At 48.5% G+C, this 20,803-nt stretch overlaps 1 protein-coding gene across 3 annotated transcripts in view; it reads left to right on the forward strand.

Moving 5' to 3' along the window:
* CTIF (cap binding complex dependent translation initiation factor) overlaps positions 1–20,803 on the forward strand; it is a 324,563-nt gene that overhangs the window by 200,680 nt on the left and 103,080 nt on the right. For 2 of the 3 annotated variants that reach the window (XM_055417328.2, XM_055417329.2), the window contains exon 8: positions 20,209–20,701. In XM_055417328.2, coding sequence (XP_055273303.1) covers positions 20,209–20,701 — 493 coding nt within the window. The remainder of the gene's footprint in view (positions 1–20,208; positions 20,702–20,803) is intronic. The other variant, XM_055417332.2, reaches the window with a different exon arrangement.

Consider the following 20,803-nt stretch of genomic DNA (forward strand, 5'->3'; position numbering starts at 1 on the left):
TGTTTTAATTCCTGAGGGTGTCTGCAAGGTGATGAGAGGAGTTCTCAAGTCTAAATCAGTGGATTATGTCTGCAACCAGTGCACTAAACTGCTTCAGTTTCCACAGGTGTAAAAATAAGTGTAGAAATTTGTCCATTTTCCCACTCATTGAGGGACGAGGTCTCCTGGTGGGTGCTGTAGAGGTCCACCCGGGGAAACAGTCCTGCTATGAGGGGAACTACCCATAAGGGCAGGTTGACTTGCTTGGGATGGTGCGAGGGATCCACCTGGGCTTCTGTCCTGGGGATGTAGGAGTTTGGCGACTGTTGCCCTTCAGGCGATGCCCAGCTGCTTGGGCTCCATTAAGGAATCTTCTCGGTCTTGAGGACATGATTTCACAGTGAGCTGTGTGTGCACCTCCGTTGGGGCCACCCCTACCTACAAAATGAGTGGTCTCTGCAGTTTTACCTGCTGCGAGGTGAAGCAGGACCCTCAACTGATTGAATGAAATTAATTTTATTGTCTTTTATTTAGTTTGCCTGGGACATAAGAAATTGACTTAAGAAAAATGGTCAGCCAGCCACCCTTTGTGAAGTCTGGGCTTCTGGAACGCCCTCTCCACTTCTTCCCTTCTAACCAGATCCTGCTCATCTTTAAAAACTTCTGCTTTCAACAAAATCTCAAACTCCCAGAAAAGCTGTGGGAATTGTGCAAAGAATCCTCGCATATTCTTTGCCCAGATTCCTCAAATATGAACAGTTTTCTTCATTTGCTTTATCTTTCTCCCTCGCTTACATTTTTTTTCTGACTTGAGTGAGAAGGACTTGCCGCAGGAATGCCTTTTTACTGCTAAATACTTCATAGTGTGTTTCTTTAAAAAGATATTTTTCTTTCATTGCCACAGTACAACGATCGAAATCAGGAAACTGACAGCGATACCATATAGTTATCCAATCCACAGTCCTTACGCATTTTCTCCAGGGGTCCTAGAGCAAGAGTTACATTCAATTATGCTGCCTCTTTTGGTTCAGTTCAGTTCAGTCGCTCAGTCGTGTCCGACTCTCCGCGACCCCATGAATCACAGCACGCCAGGCCTCCCTGTCCATCACCAGCTCCCGGAGTTCACTCAAACTCATGTCCATCGAGTCGGTGATGCCATCCAGCCATCTCATTCTCTGTCGTCCCCGTCTCCTCCTGCCCCCAATCCTTCCCAGCATCAGACTCTTTTCCAGTGAGTCAACTCGTCGCATGAGGTGGCCAAAGTATTGGAATTTCAGCTTTAGCATCAGTCTTTCCAAAGAACACTCAGGATTGATCTCCTTTAGAATGGACTGGTTGGATCTCCTTGCAGTCCAAGGGACTCTCAAGAGTCTTCTCCGGTACCACAGTTCAAAAGCATCAATTCTTCGGTGCTCAGCTTTCCTCACAGTCCAACTCTCACATCCGTACATGACCACGGGAAAAGCCATAGCCTTGACTAGACGGACCTTTGTTGGCAAAGTAATGTCTCTGCTTTTTAATATACTATCTAGGTTGGTCAAAACTTTCCTTCCAAGGAGCAAGCGTCTTTTAATTTCATGGCTGCAGTCAACATCTGCAGTGATTTTGGAGCCCAAAAAAAATAACGTCTGACACTGTTTCCACTGTTTTTCCATCTATTTCCCATGAAGTGATGGGACCAGATGCCATGATCTTCGTTTTCTGAATGTTGAGCTTCAAACCAATCTTTTCACTCTCCTCTTTCACTTTCATCAGGAGGCCTTTGCCTCTTTAGGTTCTTTTAATCTGGGGACAGTTCACAAGTCTTTGTATTTCGTGACTTTGACTTTTTTTTTAAGAGCGACTTGTTGTTTTTGTCGACGCTCCCTCGTTTGTGTTTCTGTGAACCTCCTCATGGTCAGACTCGAGTTCTCCACACGTGGGGGACACTGCGTTCTCCTCGTGCTTCATATCAGAACACTGGTGCTGTCCCTTCACCCCAGGACTGGTGGTGTTGACTTTGCTCCCTTGGTTATGGCCACGTCTGCCAAGTTTCTCCACTGTAAAATTATGAGTTTTCCCTTTGTAATTAAGGAATAGCTTGCGGGTAGGTCCTTTGAGATGAAGCCAATATTCTGTTTTCCTCTAACTTTCACCCACTAGCCTCCACTCATGATTCTTGCTTTAAGAATTGCTATTATGGTGACGGCCAGATGATTTTCTAATTCCATCCTTCCTTCTAAATTTGCTAGCTGTCTTTCTGCTGTCAGGGAGAGTCCCTGGTTGATTGTAAATGTGCTGCTCTAAGCTTCAGGACCCTGCGTTTGGGAGCTAGGGAGAGTAGGTCCTGGTCACCTGTCTAAATGTCCCTGAATGTATTTATACACCGAATCCTGGCTGATGGGTGTTTAATGAGAAAGCTCTCAGCACTGTCCTTGAGTTTGCGAAGATTCTAGCCCAAGAACCCAGCCCAGTGTCCCGAGCAGGCTCAGTGAGGTGGCTGAAGCTGCTGAGTGGTTCTCCCTCCGCCAAGACGTCTCGCCACGGACCTGTCAGTCCCACCAGCCCTGGCTGAGAAATGTGACCCCGGGGGATGCCCTGCTCCAGCTAACTGGTTTTCACATTTTCTCTCCTTCCTGGGGTAGAAAAAACGGCCCTTCAGGGACAGAGCAGACGTGTCAGTAATGAAGTTGCGAGGGAGGAGGCTGTCCTAGGAGGATGGCTGAGGGTGAGAACGGGGGCTGGTAGTTGGAAGCGCAGCAGTGCCCCACTGCCCACAAAGCCGGACCAGCTCAGGGACCGCCTTGGGGTCCTCCACTCCCCCCCACACAGCCATCATTCCTTCACCTGGCTCCCCAGGGCTGGCCCCAGATGGAGGAGTGAGTGGGCAAGGTTTCATCGCCAAGCCCTGTGGTTATCTCTTTCAGCTCCTCACCACCTATTTTCCAGTTGTGAGATCCATTTGATTAAGAAAACAGCTGAGGGGCAGAAAGGTCAGACAGTGTATCCAAGACCACCCAGCTAGACAGGGGCAAAACCAGGATGTGAACTCAGGTGTCCCAACTTCCATGTTATAACTGCCTCCGACCGCGTCTCCAGGTAGGGACTCCTGCTCAACCCAGTAGGGCTTCACGGAGGAGGTGCTGATTGCAGAATGGGCAGGTTAGGGATAAGAGGTGTGCAGAGCTAATGGCTGGTCCATGTTTGGACACCTCTGGTGACGGGGAGCTCACCATATTTCCAGGCAGTCCCCTCCCCCGTGGGGCAGTCCTCCTGAGGACCTCCTGAGGTCATCTCAGACTGTGTCTGTGACCTCCCTCCTCCATAGTTCAGAAGGACTCAGCAGTTGCCGACACTTGGTGTTTAAACAACTCTTACGGGACTTTCTCCCGATCCTTTCTCCTCGTCTCGTCTTTGAAAGCCAGTTAGAGGCTGCTCTGCTACCTGAAGGTGGTGAGATTAAGACGGATGGTGAAAAGGGCTAGTTTGATTGGGCTTCTAAAGTCAGACAGCCCGTGGAGAAAGTGAGCTAACCAGTTGGCCACCCGCTGGCCAACTGTGGTGGACTTGATGGCCAGGCTTTATTTAGGCTGGGAGTCCAAGAAGTCACTGGAGATAGCCCAATAAGCCTTGGGCAGCACTTCCCTCGGGATGATGGTGGTATTTGGTGATGAGAACTTTCACGGTGGGAGATTATGTCCAATATACAGCCTTTATAAACCAGAATAAAAGCAAAACTAGAAGCTGGACATCTAGTGTTTCTTCCTTGATTGCTAACACTTGAAAAAGCCCATGCACCAGTGCTCATCACTTTCTCCAGCCATCTGATGGATTCAGTACTATGTTGCTTGGAAAGCCCACACTGTAACATTATTGGAAACAACATTAGTATAACATGTACATCAACTCCTTTAAAACTCACAGGAACCCCTATGAAATGGGTCCTCTGTTTGTCCACATTTTACAGGTGAAAAACCAAAGGCCCAGAGAGGTTAAGGAACTTGCCCAACATTGTACAGCTCACAACTCAGAGCCTGGATCTGAACTCTGGGAGTCTGTCTCCAGAGTCCAGACTTTGAACTACGACAGTATATTGCCTCTTGGTAAATACCCTGGGGGGTTGTATTGGGCATTTTCTGTATTCCAGGCAGTGAAGGGCTATGGATGAAGGCCACCACAGGTGGGGCAAATTCATACCCATAGCCAGGCTTCCTTGGTTCTTTATAAAAAGTGGGTGGGAGTGGGCAGACTCCAGATAGATGGCATGGCCACATTGTGCTTCCTGATGTTGATTGGCATGACTTGGTCGGTTGAGCCACAGTTTCAGCTTAGCTGGAAAATGGAGGATCAGACCCAGAATGTGCCCAGCATGGGCATCTAGCTCGGGGATACCTGGACCCGCCAGCAGGCTGCACTGAGGGTCCACGGGCCAGATAGGAGACTGCAGGGCTTGGCTGGACTAGGCGGAAGGGCGAGGGCCTTTCCCTGGAAACAGCCCGCTAGGGCAGCCGCGTGTTCTTCCCATGACATCACGCTGCCTCAGACCGTATGAGGCCAAGGATTCTTGGAATGCCTGATTCACCCTGGAACCAAAATAATACCTCGTATTTATAATGTGCCTTTGTTCCCCAAAGGCTCTCCCGGGTTTGATTGTATTGTAATGTCAGTTGGCCTTGTGATCTTGGCAAGAATGCGGAGAAGGTGGGAAGCCACCTAAGGAAATGCCTTGAATGGGGATCTGGTGTTCCCATTCTGCAGGCGGGAATGCTGAGACATGGGGAGGTGGGTGCTTTGCCCAAGCTGCCCAGCTGATTGGTGCTGTGAGCCCTGGATTTCCAGGGGGGTTGAGAGGAGGCCCTCAGAAATGCTCTGACTGTGGAGTGAGACTCAGAGACCCATCTAATAGCCCAGAGAAAGTGGTTTTCCCGTGGCCGGCTGTGCTGCCCTAGGATAGAGTGGGGTGGAAGGAGCCCACAGCTCTTCCCCACCCCGCATGCAGGGCTGAAGCCAGTGGGCCACCTGAAAACTCCAGCTCCCCCCAGCCCTGTCCCACAGGCCCCTGCCACAGGAACTAGCAGACTGTGGTGGGGAAAGGACTGTTCCCAGCGCAGATGGAAACCCGAGGGCCACATGTGGCTTCTGTGGTTTTCCCCAGACGCACTGGAGCCAAGGCTGGAAGGCCGGATTTCCAAACCTCGACCCAGAGCGCCCGGTCCAGAGCCCTCCCAGGCTTTCCCCTCTCTCGGGCCTCTCAGCCTCCTTTGTCCCCAGTGGCCTCCGGCTCAGCCTTTGTTTTTGCATCACATGTGTGGTGTGTGCCAAGCCCACGACCCCTCCCCCACTGGCCTTGGCCATGGCCTGGGGTTCTCCAGATTTGGGTTCCTTGCTCAGCGGTGGTGTGCGGGCTGCCCCACGCCCTCAGGACACAGGTGTGTGCATGCACGCTCGGTTGCTCAGTTTCTCTGACTCTTTGTGACCCTGTGGACTGTAGCCCACGGAACTCCTCTGTTCGTGGGATTCTCCAGGCAGGAATACCGGAGTGGACTGCCATGCCCTCCTCCAGGGGATCTTCCCGACCTAGGGGTCGAATCCAAGTCTCCTGTGTCTCCTGCATTGGTGGGCAGATTCTTTACCACTCTGCCACCTGGGAAACCGCAGAACTCTGGAACAGGCAGCAAAACCTTGAGGCAAGAGAGCGTGGTGGTTGAGGGCACTCACTCTCGGGCCAGACCACCTAGGTTCAAACCAAGTGCTGCTTCTCGCAAGCTGTGTGGCTTTAGGCAAGTGCTCACCTTTCAGTGCGTCACTGCTGTCTCTGTAAAGCAGAGCGAACAGCGGTCCTGCCGTCCTGGAGTAAATGAAAGCTATGCTGGCCCATGGTTAGCGCTTCATACGTGTTAGCGTGTTTTCATTACTGTCCTTCCGCATCCCTGTGATGTCGGCTCCAGTCCCGTTCCTCAGGGCAGCCCTCCTGGCGGGGCTGGCTTCCCGGGTGTGCCGTCTGTGCTCTCACGCTGCGACTCGTGCTCCCAAGGGCTGCGCTTGGGTTAATGCTCTGCTGTAGCTGCCAGGACAGTTGTTGAACAAGAGGCCTACATTTTTGTTTCTGCACAGGGTCCCACAGATCGTGGGGCCAATCCTGTGTCCAGGATCAGACTAGAACAGCCCTCTGTGCTATTCTCTGCCTCCCTTCCTCCATGACTCTTGCGCCTGGTTGTAGCCAGATACCTGTTTCTGTTATTAATGGAGTGGTGTCTGTCTCTCTGCATGGATCCTAATCTCTGTAAGGACACAGCCCTGTGTCCCCAGGACCTGACTCACTGTGGGACTCACTTCAGGCACGAATGAGTGCCCAGCCCCACCACAGACCCCTGGGGGAGATTTAGAAAAGGCTCTGAATAAAGTAGATGCTTTTAAGGGTGTGCAAGAGCAATGCACAAGGCCATAGGTGGCAGAGACGGGAAGCCAAACTATGATCTCGTTAGGAGTCTAGAGATCGAGGAGGCATCCTGGGAGCTGGGGGAAGGCTCCTGGGCAGATCTGGGCCTCGAAGCCTGGGTAGGTTAGGAAAGGTGTTTTAGCTAGGGAAAGACTCCTTAAAGCCAGCTGAACAGCTTTTGTCATACACACCGCCCCCGGCAACTCCCAGCTTCCCTCAGAGTGTTCCAGGAACTGCATGGCCTTGGGCAAGCGCACTGATACCTCTGCTTAAGCTCCAGGTAGAGCCAAATCTCAGAACAAGTTTAATTAATGAAGCAATAAATGAACCTGCCTTTTCCCCTTGCCTTCGTTCATTCAGTTCTGTAGTTGGTGAAGAAACTTTTCTCTGCCTCAGGGTCCAGAGTCAGACCCTCTCACTTCCATTCCAAGCATCCCTTTGGCCAGGTGACATCTGGTTTCTAAAGCTTTCCATCCGTCTGTGGAAGACTGAGCTCCTTGCATGAACTTTTGCCTCAGCTAGGCAGGGACCTCAGTCCTGAATCATCTCCTACCTGACTCTGAGCGAAAGGGGAGCCCCACAGTCTGCCAGAGTGGGAGCCTCTGAAGCTTGGCTGAACATCCACAGTGGCAAGAGTGTTCCTGAAGCACGTGATGCGGCTCGTGGGTTGTCAGGGGACCCGGTGCAGGAGCGAGCCGGCCAGGGTGCTGCGGTCCCTGCATCCTGTGGATGATGGCAATTACAGGCGGTTCCGTTGTCTAAGCGGCTAGTGATGCTCCGGTTCTCCAGATCTGAGACCTCCTGAGACCTCAGAATAGTCATGTGAAATCCAGTCATGCAGTGTGTCAGGCAGCACCTGACAGCAGAAACACAAATCCGAGGTCTGGGACAGGCTTTGCCACTAACTAGCTGGACAGCCTGAAGGGGAGCGAAGCAAGCTCTCTGAGCCTTGGTTTTCTCATCCGTAAGACTGTCGTGCTGGCCCTTGTGTATATCTTCACAGCCACCCGTGAGCTGGAGGCCAGTACAGCTAGGGACAGAGACACAAAGGGGTGAACCCCTGAACCCCTTGCCCCCCCACCCCCGCCCTGAGCCAGGCTCGGAGCTGGCTGTAGTCCCACACACAGACAGACAGAGGAGGAGTGTCCTGCAGAGCAGACTCAGTGGATTTCCAACTTCTTTCAGCCCTGAGTGTATCTCAGTGAACGCAGGCTACTCTGATCATCATGGTTTAAACCAATGTCATGTGTCCCTCGGTGGGCCCCCTGAAGAGGAAAGTGCGTCTCCTCTATGCTTTCCTTGCTAAGCTTCCCATTCTCTGCAGACGGGGGCAGCCGTGTGGGGCAGGCGGCCCTTGTTTCCGCGCCCCGCCTGCCTGCCGAGCTGAGCCAAGAGTCCCTCCTATTTCTGCTCAGCCCCTGCTCATCTCAGAGGCTGGGGCAGAGGAGGCGGGACCCGTGGGGGCGTTTGTAGGTGAGCAGGAATGGAGGCGCCTGAGCTAGTAATAAGCAGTCATCACTTTTTCTGAAAGCAAGAAATATGAGCCCGTGCATAGTTTTCAAACCACTTGCCCTTGGAATTTTGCTTTCAGAAATTTTTAAGCAGACCTACAAATTATGTGGTGAAGTGTCCGACATTGTGAGAACCATAATAAGTCGGTGGCCCTCTGAATATCTAGTTGGGAAAGATTATGAAATAAAAAATGAACAGAGAGACGTTTGTCTGCCTTCAGGCTGCTGTTAAAGTCGTTTTTAAAAACAAAATCTGAAGTTATTCTCCCTACACCCACCTCCCAAAATGCAGCTGTGGTCTTCTGAGAACTTTTTTTTTCTTCTTAATAAAAAGAGAGCAGTCTGAGAGTGAAACAAGACATCTGATTTCAGAACCCAAAGAAGAAAGAATAAACGAAATGAGTGATGGAAAAAGCATACTGACAGACAATTTCCATTCTCAAAAAAAAAAACCAAGCATTATTTTCCCAACAGCAGGTGTTGCCAGGAGCGCAAATGGAATATTAATCTTATCTCCTAAGCCATTCCCCCCTGCCCCGCCCTCACCAGAGAAAGCTATCCCCTACCCCGAGATTCGAACATCCTGAGCAAAAGTCCTGAGGAGGATTTCTGCCCTTTCTGGCCGGCACAGCTGCATGTCTAGTATGTCTCCAAAATCTGGACCCACATATCCGGGGATCAGGGACCAAATGCGGCTTTCTTCCCCGCCGCTGGGAGCAACAGCGGCTCATCCCAGATCAGCCAAACCTAAACCCACAGGTTTCGTGGTGAGCCGCCAGCTGGCCCCTGAAGGAAGGTATCGACGAAACGCAGGGCCAGCAAACACGGAAGACAGGAGTTGGTTTTGGCTGGCTCAGCCAGCGGCCGCTGACAAATATTTGTGAATGGCCAGAGCCGGGGAGCCGGGCCTCCATTGTTGGAGCCCGAGACTCAGCCCCAAGTCTGGTCCATGGGCTAAGGCCCTCTCAGCCTGTTCCCAGTCCAACGATGTCGGCCTCATGGGGCCATCGGCACGGCGGGTCTCCGTGATAGCTCAGCCCTTCTCTACTGAGGGGGCTGGACCTGAGGGCACGTGGGAGACAGGAGGGTGGATGCTTGGGAGCCGTGACCCACTGACTTGGCTGGACACACTCCTGAGAGCCTCTGCAAGGCCCTCTGCTGTGGGATTCTCTTCACTGAGCCTCAGTTGCCTTATCTGTAAAGTGGGGAGAAAGGTTTTTGACTGACCTGCACATAGAGACCAGTCCCAATAGTCACTAACCCTGAAAACTAAGCAGGAAAAGGGGCTCCGTGCCCCATGCCCCTCCTCCAGGGACATCTTCCCTGCCCTCCTAGGGGCCACCCAGGCAACCTCATTTGCCGTCCAGCCCCATGGCAGCCCACCTCCTTTTGCATTCATGAGGCTTGTCTCCGCATTTAGGAGCAGACTCTTGAAGGTGGACCCCCAAGCCTCTCCTTCCCTCCTGCAGACATCACTCAACATTTGCTGAGGAGCTGCCACTCAGGCAGAGTGAGTCTGAGAACAGCCACCGGTGCTCAGCAACCTGGGGCATTCTTCCTGGTCCTTGCTTTTTTGATAGGACTGACTGGCTCCGGGTCTTTTTTTTGGCTGCATTGGGTCTTAGCTGCAGCACGAAGGATCTTCAGTGGGGCACACAGCCTCTTTAGTTGCGGCAGGCAGGGTCAGAAGTTGTGGCATGCGGGCTTAGTTGCCCTGTGGCATGTGGGATCTTAGTTCCCCAACCAAGGATCAAACCTGAGTCCCCAGCATTGTATGGCAGATTCTTAACCACTGGACCACCAGGGAAGTCCCTCCAAGGTTTTTTGAACCAGAAGAACATGGGGTTCCAGGCCCCACACAATTTCCAGAAAACAGTAGCAGAAGCTCTACAAGACCTAGGCTGATTTCTTTCCAAGATCTTGAGCACCATGTAGAAATTACCTCTTTTCTCCTCTGGGTGAAAAGAGATGGGATTTTTTTTTTTAGAGGTGGGGAGGAGGACTGGGAGGATGCTGGGCAGAGAGAGGGGAATTCCTGATACGGCAAGTGGGAAGCCAGTTTCAAGACAGATCCTGGGAAGGGCTTGGTCAACCGTCCTTTGAGGGGTATTCTTTGGGCCATAGCTGCAGGCAGCACAAAAATTCTAAATAAGGATGACAGAAGTTGTGAGAATCAAGCATTATCTGCCAGGGAATTTCCAAGTTTCTTCTCTGGGCTTAAAAATTACTCACACTTAAAGAACAAAGAGAGTGGAAGGAAAAAAGGTCAATCAGTGTAAAGTAGCTATTTAAAATCATAAAAGATGACGCTGTTTAAGTGCTGCCTTCAGTACGTCAACAAATTTGGAAAACTCAGCAGTGGCCACAGGAATAGAAAAGGTCAGTTCATTTCAGTCCCAAAGAAAGTCAGTGGCAAAGGATGTTCAAATTACTGTACAGTTGCACTCATTTCACATGCTAGCAAACTTATGCTCAGAATCCTTCAACCTAGGCTTCAGCAGTTCATGAACCGAGAACCTCCAGATGTACGAGCTGAGTTTAGAAAAGGCAGAGGAACCAGAGACCAAATTGCCAAAATTCGCTGGATCGTGGGGAAAGCAAGAGAATTTCAGAAAAACATCTACTTCATTGACTACACTAAAGCCTTCGACTGTGTGGATCACAACAAACTGTGGAAAAGTCTTCAAGAGATGAGAATACCATACCACCTTACCTGTCTCCTGAGAAAGCTGTATGTGGATCAAGAAGCAACAGTTAGGATTGGACGTGGAATAACTGGTTGATTCAAAATTGGAAAAGGAGTACAACAAGTCTGTATAGTGTTCCCCTACTCATTTAACTTCTATGCAGAGTACATCGTGTGAAATGCAAGGCTGGATGACTCACAAGCTGGAATTAAAGATTGTCAGGAGAAATATCAACAACCTCAGATATGCAGTTGATACCACTCAAACGGCAGAAAGTAAAGAGGAACTAAAGAGCCTCTTGATGAGGGTGAAAGAGGACAGTGAAAAGGCTGGCTTGAAAGTCAGCGTTCAAAAAATCTAAGATCATGTCATCCAGTCCCATCACTTCAGGGCAAATAGAAGGGGAAAAAATGGAAACAGTGACAGACTTTATTTTCCTGGGCTCCAGAATCACGGTGGACAGTGTCTGCAGCCATGAAAAAACACACAGAAGGAAAGCTATGACAAATCTATACAGTGTATTAAAAAGCAGAGACATCACTTTGCTGACAAAAGTCTGTCCAGTCAAAGCTATGGTTTTTCCAGTAGTCATGGATGGATGTGAGAGTTGAACCAAAAGAAGGCTGAGCACCAAAGAATTGATGCTTTTGAACTGTGGTGTTGGAGAACTCTTGAGAGTCCCTTGGACAGCAAGGAGATCAAACCAGTCAATCCTAAAGGAAATCAACCCTGAATTTTCATTGGAAGAACTGATGCTAAAACTGAAACTCCAAAACTTTGGCCACATGATGCAAAGTGCTGACTCATTGGAAAAGACCCTGATGCTGAGAAAGATTGAAGGCCAAAAGGAGAATAGGGCGGCAGAGGATGAGAGGGTTAGATAGCATCACTGACTCAGCAGACACGAATCTGAGCAAGCTCCTGGAGAGGAAGGACAGAGGAGCCTGTCGTGCTTTAGTCTGTGAGGTTGCAAAATGTTTGACACAACTTAGCAACTGAACGAAAACAAAATTTAAAAAATAAAAGTAGGGAGAATTTAGAACAAGTCTCAACAAAAAGTCCTGGGATGTTGGTGGGCCGTGGAATTTCTTCTGCTCTCCCTGGGCTTCTCCTAATGAGGGGGTCCAGACCGCGGAGCTGACCTGTGTCTCGGGCGTCCAGCACATGTGAAGGCAGTTGGTGGTCTTGGGAGGAGCCCCGCTCAGTGAGTCACCCTGCTGGTGGGGCCCAGCTTGTCCCTGTTGCCCATTGCCCAGGTGCCCATGCTGATGGATTCCCCTGCTATGAGTGCAAATTGACCTTCTTCCAGAACTTAGTGTTAGGCCCATGCTGCCCTGTGTTTCAAATGAGACCATTAGGGAAGGAAGCGGAATGCCTTAGGCCTGTCGGTGGTGGTGGTGGTGGTGGGATTGGATGAAGCAGCCGCCTCTTTTGACGCTGCCGTGCCTGCTCAGTCCCTTCAGTCACTTCCGACTCTGTGCCACCCTGTGGACTGTGGCCCGCCAGGCTCCTCTGTCCATGGCATTCTCCAGACAAGAATACTGGAGTGGGTTGCCGTGCCCTTCTGCAGGAGATCTTCTCGACCCAGGGATTGAACACGCGTCTTCTTATGTCTAACGTGCATTGGCAGGCGGGTTCTTCACCACTAGCGCCACCTGGGAAGCCCTATTGACTCAAATTATTAAAATAAACACATCTAAAACCCCTGGATTTTTATGTATGCAGTCAAACACAAGAGAACACTGAAGGGCGGAGAGAAGGCAGACCGGCTGGGGACCTTGGCCTCTGAGGGGTGACACGGCAGTGAGTGAGTTTTCTTCTAAGCCTCATTAATCTCAGACTTGGAGTGAAGGTATTTGGCAACCCCAACACCCACAGGTGCAAACAGACCAAAATGGCCCCAACAGAAGCCTGCCCTCTGCAGCCGGCGAACCAGAAAGGAGCATCCTCTTAAAACACAACTCTTCGTCAGAAGTTGCTCTACTTCAGGCAAACGCCCTAGAAAAAACTAGCTCCATCCCACCCATGCCGGAAGGGCCAAATGAAGGACCAAGATTCCACCTTCGCCAGGCTGTGATGAGGCACCCAGAGCCCGCCAGGGTGGGGTCAGGGAAGCCGAGTGGGCAGTTGGGACTCATCCCTGGTGGTCACCAACCACCCCTGCTTCTGTGTCAGTGGCGGCCATGTGGGGAGCAGCAGTGAGGCACCCTCCTCCTCCTAGCCAGGGAGCTGTCTGTGTGTGGAGCCAGAACCCCCACCGTGGATGGCATTAAAGGGTACCCGCTCCTTGCTGTGTCAAAGAAGGCCTGGTGGGGAACCTGGCTTCTCCCCCCAGAAGACAGTGCAGCTCTTTCTACTACCAGACCGAGGTCAGAGGACGCCAGCAGAAGAAGCCAGCCAAACGGGAAGAGTTGATTAAGTCGAGTCTCATAACATAATACCCAACCTGTCCAGCTTTCAGCCAAAAATCTCCTGTCATACCAAAGCCTTGAAAGATCTCACTTGGATGAAAAAAGACAATACATGTCAATACCGAAATAACAGAAATGTTAGAATTGTGTGAAAAGATTTTAAAGCAGTCAGCATAAAAATGCTTCAAAGAGCAAACCCTCTTGATACACCAAAAAAAAAAAAAAAATATATATATATATATATGTCTCGGCAAAGAAGTAGGAGATATAACAAAGCATCAGATGAAAACTTAAGAGTTAAAGGAAAACTCAGTTGGATGGACTCGACACCCAAATGGAGGGCACGAAGGGCAGAACCAGTGTCCCGGAAGAGAAGCAATAGAAATGATCTAGTCCGAGCAACAGTGAGAAAACAGAAAAGAATGAAATGAGCTTCACAGACCTAGAGGGCCAGAACCAAAGATCCAACAGGCAGGCCGTCCGGGAGGCAGCAGAAAAAAAGGGTGGAACTGAAAATGACCCAGAGACACGATGGCTGAAAACTTCTCATGCATTGCTAGTAGGAATGTAAAATGGTCCAGCCTCTATGGAAAACAGTTTGATAACTTCTTTAAAAATTAAGTATGCAATTACCTTTCGACACAGCAGTGGTGCTCACAAGCATTTATTCAAGAGAGATGAAAACTATGTCCACACAGAAACCTGTGAACAGATTTTCCTAGCTGCTTTCTGCACGATAGCCAATGATTGAAAACAACCCGGATGTCCTTCAGTGGGTAAATGCCTAAACTCGCTGATATATCCTCACCGTGGAGCACTGCTCAGCAGTAAAAAAGAAACACCTGTGGATACGTGCAGTCACCTGGATGGATCGCCAGGGAATTACAAGTGAAAAAAGCCAATGCCATTGGGTCACATACTGTATGTATATAAGTCTTGAGATGATAAAATGGTAGAAATGGAAACTAATTAGTTGTCGCCAGGGCCTAAGGAGGGAGAGAAGTAAGGGTGTCTGTGAAAGGGCAGAACAGCACAGGAGATAGTGGTGATGGAAATGTTCTCTATCTTCACTGAGTCAGTGTCAAAATCCTGGTTGTCGTCTTGAACTATAGTTTTGCAAGATGTTACCATGGAAGGGAGCTGGGAAAAGGATACAAGAAAATCTCTGTGTTCTTTTTTACAACTGCATGTGAATCTATAATTATCCCACAATAAAAAGTTCAGAAAAATACACTTTTGTTCCTTTAGAAAACACAAATGAAGAAGAAAAATCCTCGTCCCATCCCCCAGGGATAATGACTGTTTGCATTTTGTTGCGTGTCCTTCCAGATTTTTCTGTGCATATAGACACTTCCCATAAAAACTAGCACTGTGCTGCACACACAACACACTTAGCACAGAGTGAGCTTTCTCACCGTGTTCCTTGTTTCACTGTCCATTTTTCTCTGTTCTGAGCCTCGTGGGCTGCCGTCTATGGGGTCACACAGAGTCGAACACGACTGAAGTGACTTAGCAGCAGCAGCAAACAGAACTGTGATGAACGTCCCTATGCTTTGATGATTTCCTTTGGATAAATTGTCACAAGTGGATAAATTGCATGGGCTAGCGGTTTACATGTTTTAGAGACTTTGGTAACAAATTGTCCAATTTGCCTCCAAAAACATACTCGTTCCTGCTTCTAATATGCAGTGTGTTATAAGTTACCGCTTGTGGGGAAACAGAAGCCTATACACTTGTCTCTCTCTTGGCAGCTGTATTTTTTTTTTATCTTTTTTAAAAGCGCTTTAAAATTTTTTTTACATATTAATTATTTTTGGCTGTGCTAGTCTTCTTTGCTGCGGGTGCTTTTCTCTATTTGCGGCGGGGGAGGGTGGCGCACGGACTTCTCTGCCTGGTGCCTTCTCCTGTGCAGCTCGGGCTGTAGACGCGAGGGCTTCGGTGGTTGCGGCTCCCAGGCTCCGGAGCACAGGCTCAGTAGTTGTGGCTCAGGGGCTTAGGTATTCTGCAGCATGTGAGCTCTTTCCAGACCAGGGATTGAACCTGTGCCTCCTACACCGACAGGTGGATTCTTTACCACTGAGCCACCAGGGAAACCCTCACTTAACAATTTTAACTCCCCCTGAAAACCCTGCCACCTAGGGAAAGCTTTTAATTTTTTAATTTTCATACAATGTTTAAACGTTACTTTCACATACGATAATATACATGTTTCAATCCATTCTCCCAAATTATCCCACCCTCACTCTCTCCCACAGAGTCCAAAAGACTGTTCCACACATCCAAGTCTCTGCTGTTGTCTCATATACAGGGTTATCGTTATCCTCTTGCTATATTCCATATATATGTGTTAATATACTGTATTGGTGTTTTTGTTTCTGGCTTACTTCACTTTGTATAATAGGCTCCAGTTTCGTCTACCTCATTAGAACTAATTCAAATGTATTCTTTTTGATCGCTGAGTAGTACTCCGTTGTGTAAATGTACCACAGCTTTCTTATCCATTCGTCTGCGGATGGACATCTAGATTGCTTCCATGTCCTGGCTATTATAAACAGTGCTGCGATGAACACTGGGGTACATGTGTCTCTTTCAATTCTGGTTTCCTCGGTGTATATGCCCAGGAGTGGGATTGCTGGGTCGTATGGCAGTTCTATTTCCAGTTTTTTAAGGAATCTCCACACTGTTCTCCATAGTGGCTGTACTAGTTTGCATTCCCACCAACAGTGTAAGAGGGTTCCCTTTTCTCCACACCCTCTCCAGCATTTATTGCTTGTAGACTTTTGGATAGCAACCATTCTGACTGGCGTGAAATGGTACCTCATTGTGGTTTTAATTTGCATTTCTCTGATTATGAGGGATGTTGAGCATCTTTTCATGTGTTTGTTAGCCATCTGTATGTCTTCTTTGGAGAAATGTCTGTTTAGTTCTTTAGCCCATTTTTTGATTGGGTCATTTATTTTTCTGGAATTGAGCTGCAGGAGTTGCTTGTATATTTTTGAGATTAATCCTTTATCAGTTTGATTGAATCCCTTATCAGATTGAAACATGTATATTATCATATGTGAAACGAAGCTGACGTGGTTGGGGGCTCCCCACCTCAACACTCTGTGGATTTAAGAGGCCGTTTCTTCCGGAAGTGTATAAATTAGCCTGGGATAGAACCTGCACGCTGAATTTACTAGTTAAGAAATGAGAAACCAGAACTATAAAGGTGGCATAGAAATACAAGAAGCTATTCTTAAGTAATTTTTTAAAACTTTGAACGGAGTTTCAGATTTTGCCATTTGTTGTGGACTGGTGTATGTAGTTTAACCAGAACCATGAGAAAGTTGGTATTGTGTGGATTCTGAGGCACTTTCGACATGTTGTAGGAGTGATGTGGACTTTCTTGAGTTTTACACACTCATAAGTGAATGGTCTGTATCTCGTGCCTTTGTTGGTTTTCTGTGAGCTGTGGTTTCTGGGAACGAGCAGCTCTCATTCCTGTAACTCTTGTAATCCAGTCATTCGTGTGCCTCCTTCATGAGGATTCAGTGCGGCTGTGGTGCTGTTATCCCTCTGATAGGAACTCTAACTCTGTGTAAAGCCCCAAAGGTCTGTTACTTATTTTATTTTATACTGTACTATATTTCATTTAAAGTGTTGTGTTTGTTTCAGGTGTATAGCAAAGTGATACAGTCATATATATATATATATGAATTAACAAAAGCAGTTCCCGTCTTTTGATGGGGAGCTCATGGTTTATAATATAAATGGCATTATTTTGAGAGAGGGATAACTTAGGTATGGCATTGCAGCTTGAGGCAGTTGTAAAATAACTTAATGTAGCTTTTTGCAACTGTGTATTCTATAGTATTTTTTTCATTTGGTGATATTTTAACTGTTAATGTTTATGGCATTGTGCTTTGTACCATTTATTAAAAAATGATTTTTAAATTAAAAAAAAATAATAAATGTTACTTTCTGTTTACAATTATTGCAAAGTATGGATTATATTCCCCGAGTTGTATGGCACATCCTTGAGGTTATTTTACACCCAGGAGTCTGTGCCTCCCACTCCCTACCCTTACACAGCCCTGCCCCACTGGCAACCACTAGTTTGTTCTCTGCGTCTGTGAGTCTGCTGCTTTTTTTTGACCACACAAGAGATCGAACCTGTGCCCCTTGCCATGCAAGGGCAGAGTCCTAACTACTGGATCACCAGGGAAGTCCCTCTTCTTTTTAGTTATATTCATCAGTGTGTTGTATTTTTTAGATTCTACATATAGGCGATATCGTGCAGTATTTCTGTCTTTTCCCTCTTAGTATAATGCCCTTCATGTCCATCCATGTTGTTTCATATGCAAATGGTCGTCGTTTTTTTGTGGCTGAGTAGTATTCCATTGTGTATATACCACAACTTCTGTTGATGAACACTGAGGTTGTGTCCATGTCTTAGCAATTATAAATAATGCTGCTATGGAACATTGAGGTGCATTCAGTTCAGTTCAGTCGCTCAGTCGTGTCCAACTCTTTGCGACCCCATGAATCACAGCACGTCAGGCTTCCCTGTCCATCACCAACTCCCGGAGTTCACTCAAACTCATGTCCATCGAGTCGGTGATGCCATCCAGCCATCTCATTCTCTGTCGTCCCCGTCTCCTCCCACCCCCAATCCCTCCTAGCATGAGGTGCATATATCTTTTCAAATTAGCGTTTTTGGTTTTTTCAGATATATACTCAGGAGTGGAGTTGCTGGGTCATATGATAGCTCTATTTTTTATTTTTTGAGAAACTTCCATACTGTTTTCCACTGTGGCTGCACCAGTTCATATTCCCATTAACGCTGTGCAAGAGTTCCCTTTTCTGCACATCCTTGCCAACATTTAATACTGGTAGAAGGGAAAAGCTTTTCAATGAAAAAATTTTCATTAATTTTAACGGGAAAATGATCCATATAACCCCAAACCCATGATACCCCCAAATTTTCAGAGATACAAAATTATCAAGTGAACATCAAAATTGAGTTTGTATAAGTAATAATAATTTTAGAGCAAGTAAATACAGTTTGTTCATAAAATGCAATGTAGTGAAGGTCTGTTGTATTGGGCAAAGAGATGGATCACAGAACAGAATGGGAGCCTCATTTGCTAGAATGTGGAGCTTCTCTCCGTAAACTTTCTTCACTCACTTTACAACTTTGAGAGGCTCATGGTTATCCTGTTCTCCAATTGCGCTTCAAATAAGGTTATGACGTGGAAAACACCATTAGGGCAGAACAGGTAGAATGCAGGAGCACTTCGGTGATGGAAGCAGCCCTTTGGCGCAAGACTGAAGGGTCCGCAGGATACCCCCTACCCCCTTGCTGTCTTTTAGTCTGCAGATCAAAACATCTGGGGTTAGTCCCATGATGCGCAGCCCAGATTTGTTCCATATGAGAATCTCTGGCTTCCATGGTAGCTTGGCTGGTAAAGAATCCGCCTGCTATGCAGGAGACCCCGGTTCAATTCCTGGGTCAGGAAGATCTGCTGGAGAAAAGATAGGCTACCCACTCCAGTATTCTTGGGCTTCCCTTGTGGCTCAGCTGGTAAAGAATTGGCCTGCAATGCAGGAGACCCCGGTTCAATTCCTGGGTCAGGAAGATCTGCTGGAGAAGGGATAGGCTACCCACTCCGGTATTCTTGGGCTTCCCTTGTGGCTCAGCTGGTAAAGAATCCGCCTGCAATGCGGGAGACCTGGATTCGATCTCTGGGTTGGGAAGATCCCCTGGAGGAGGGAAAGGTTACCCATTCCAGTATTCTGGCTTAGAGAATTCCATGGACTGTATAGTCTATGGGATTGCAAAGAGTCGAACACAACTGAATGGCTTTCGCTTACTTAACGATGAGACTCTCTGCTTTGAAAGTGTCAAGTAAATCAGTGAGCCTGTTTGCCGAAAACTACCATGTTAAATATCACGTCTGTAGCCCAAGGCTCGGGCTGCCATAACGTGATAGCAATAGATTGAGGCCCACCCTAACAGCTCCATTTTAACTTAATCACATCTTTAAAGGCCCTCACTCCAAATGCAGTCACATTCTGAGGTCCCAGGGGTTGAGGCTTCAACATACGAATTTGGAGGGAACACAGTTCAGCCCGTAATAATTTCTTGTAGCATATTTTTAAATTATTTATTTATTTATGTTTGGCTTCGCTTGGGTCTTTGTTGCTGCACAGACTTCCTCTGGTTGCGGCGGTTGGAGTGGCTGCTCTCTAGTGGCACAGTGTTCTCACGCAGGTGACTTCCCTTGTTGCAGAGCTCACTAGGGCATTCAGGCTTCAGCAGTTTCAGCTCACAGGCTCACGACTGTGGTGCACAGGCTTAGTTGCTCCGTGACATGTGGGATCTTCCTGGAACAGGGACTGAACCCGTGTTCCCTGCATTTGCAGGCAGATTCTTAACCACTAGACCACCAGGGAGGTCTTCTTATAGCATATTTTGTTCATGGCTTGGGGGTGAAAATGTCAGTGTACCTAAAGAAAGGTTGTTTAACAAATGGTATAGCTGTTCACAGGCCATGATGATTAAAACATCATTAATAGAATGCTTGTTATCTGATGCTTCCCTTGTGGCTTAGCTGGGCTTCCCTTGTGGTTCAGCTGGTAAAGAATCCACCTGCGAGGCGGGAGACCTGTGTTCGATCCCTGGGTTGGGAAGATCCCCTGGAGAGGGGAACGGCTACTCACTTCAGTGTTCTGGCCTGGAGAGTTCCATGGACTGTATGGTGGGACTGTAAGAGTCGGACACACTGAGCGACTTTCCTGTTCACTCTCCAGTGCAGTTCTGTGTAGACATCTTTACTGGAACATGCATAGAACATGTTCACAAAATGGGAATGGTTGCTCAAGAACCATGCTGGGTGTCCGGGGACAGTCAGGAGGGTTCGCTGTATACTCTAATTGATCACTTTAATTTTGTTTCCTACACATGTATTAATGCATATTCTAATAAGGAAATAAAGTACTTATTTTAAATCAAGAGTTGACTTAAATCCTGAGTAATCATAGGGCTGTCATATTCTCTCCTGTAACCCCATGCCCCATTGCGGAGCCTGGTGCATAGGAGGCCTTCAGAGAGAGTACTGTAGGAATGAAGAAATGAATTCCTCTACAGGTATTTGGACATAGAGACCCTGGCCAGCGGCCCCAGTGACCCTCTCTTGTCTTTCCCCTTTGGTTGGCAGGCGGCAGCAGAGACCCCCAGGAGGGAACAAGCCCCAGCAGCACGGTGACCACCCACCGGGCAGTGCCAAACACAACAGGGACCACCAGAAATCCTACCAGGGGGGCTCGGCGCCCCACCCCTCAGGGAGGTCCAGCCACCACGGCTACAGCCAGAACCGGCGCTGGCACCACAGCAACATGGAACATCCTTCCGGCGACAAGGGGAAGGCAGGCGCCCACCGCAACGCCAAAGAGACCGTGCCCACGGAGAGCCCCAGACTCGAGGACGCCCTGGGGGACGCTGGGCACGGCGGCCTCGAGTCCCCCCGCAGCCCTGACGCCCTGGCCCCCGCGGCTTCCGAGAGGCTCACCCTGCTGCAGCTGGGGTGTCCAGAGGCCGAGACAAAGCTTAAAGACAGTATTATTCCCGAGCGCGGCGGGGAGCGCCCCAAAATTACCCTGCTCCAGTCTTCCAAAGACAGGCTGCGGCGAAGGCTGAAAGAAAAGGTACCGGTAATTGAATTTTCCTTATTCTCTTGCACCAGGGAGGACAGCACGAGGTAGGCACCTGGGTGGAAGGGCTTGGGGGTGTGGGCCTGGGGAGCCGTGTGGAGA

The sequence above is a fragment of the Moschus berezovskii genome, chromosome 28 (genome assembly GCF_049115385.1).
Source record: "Moschus berezovskii isolate FMDL1 chromosome 28, NW_MosBer_1.0, whole genome shotgun sequence".
Classification (NCBI taxonomy): domain Eukaryota; kingdom Metazoa; phylum Chordata; class Mammalia; order Artiodactyla; family Moschidae; genus Moschus; species Moschus berezovskii.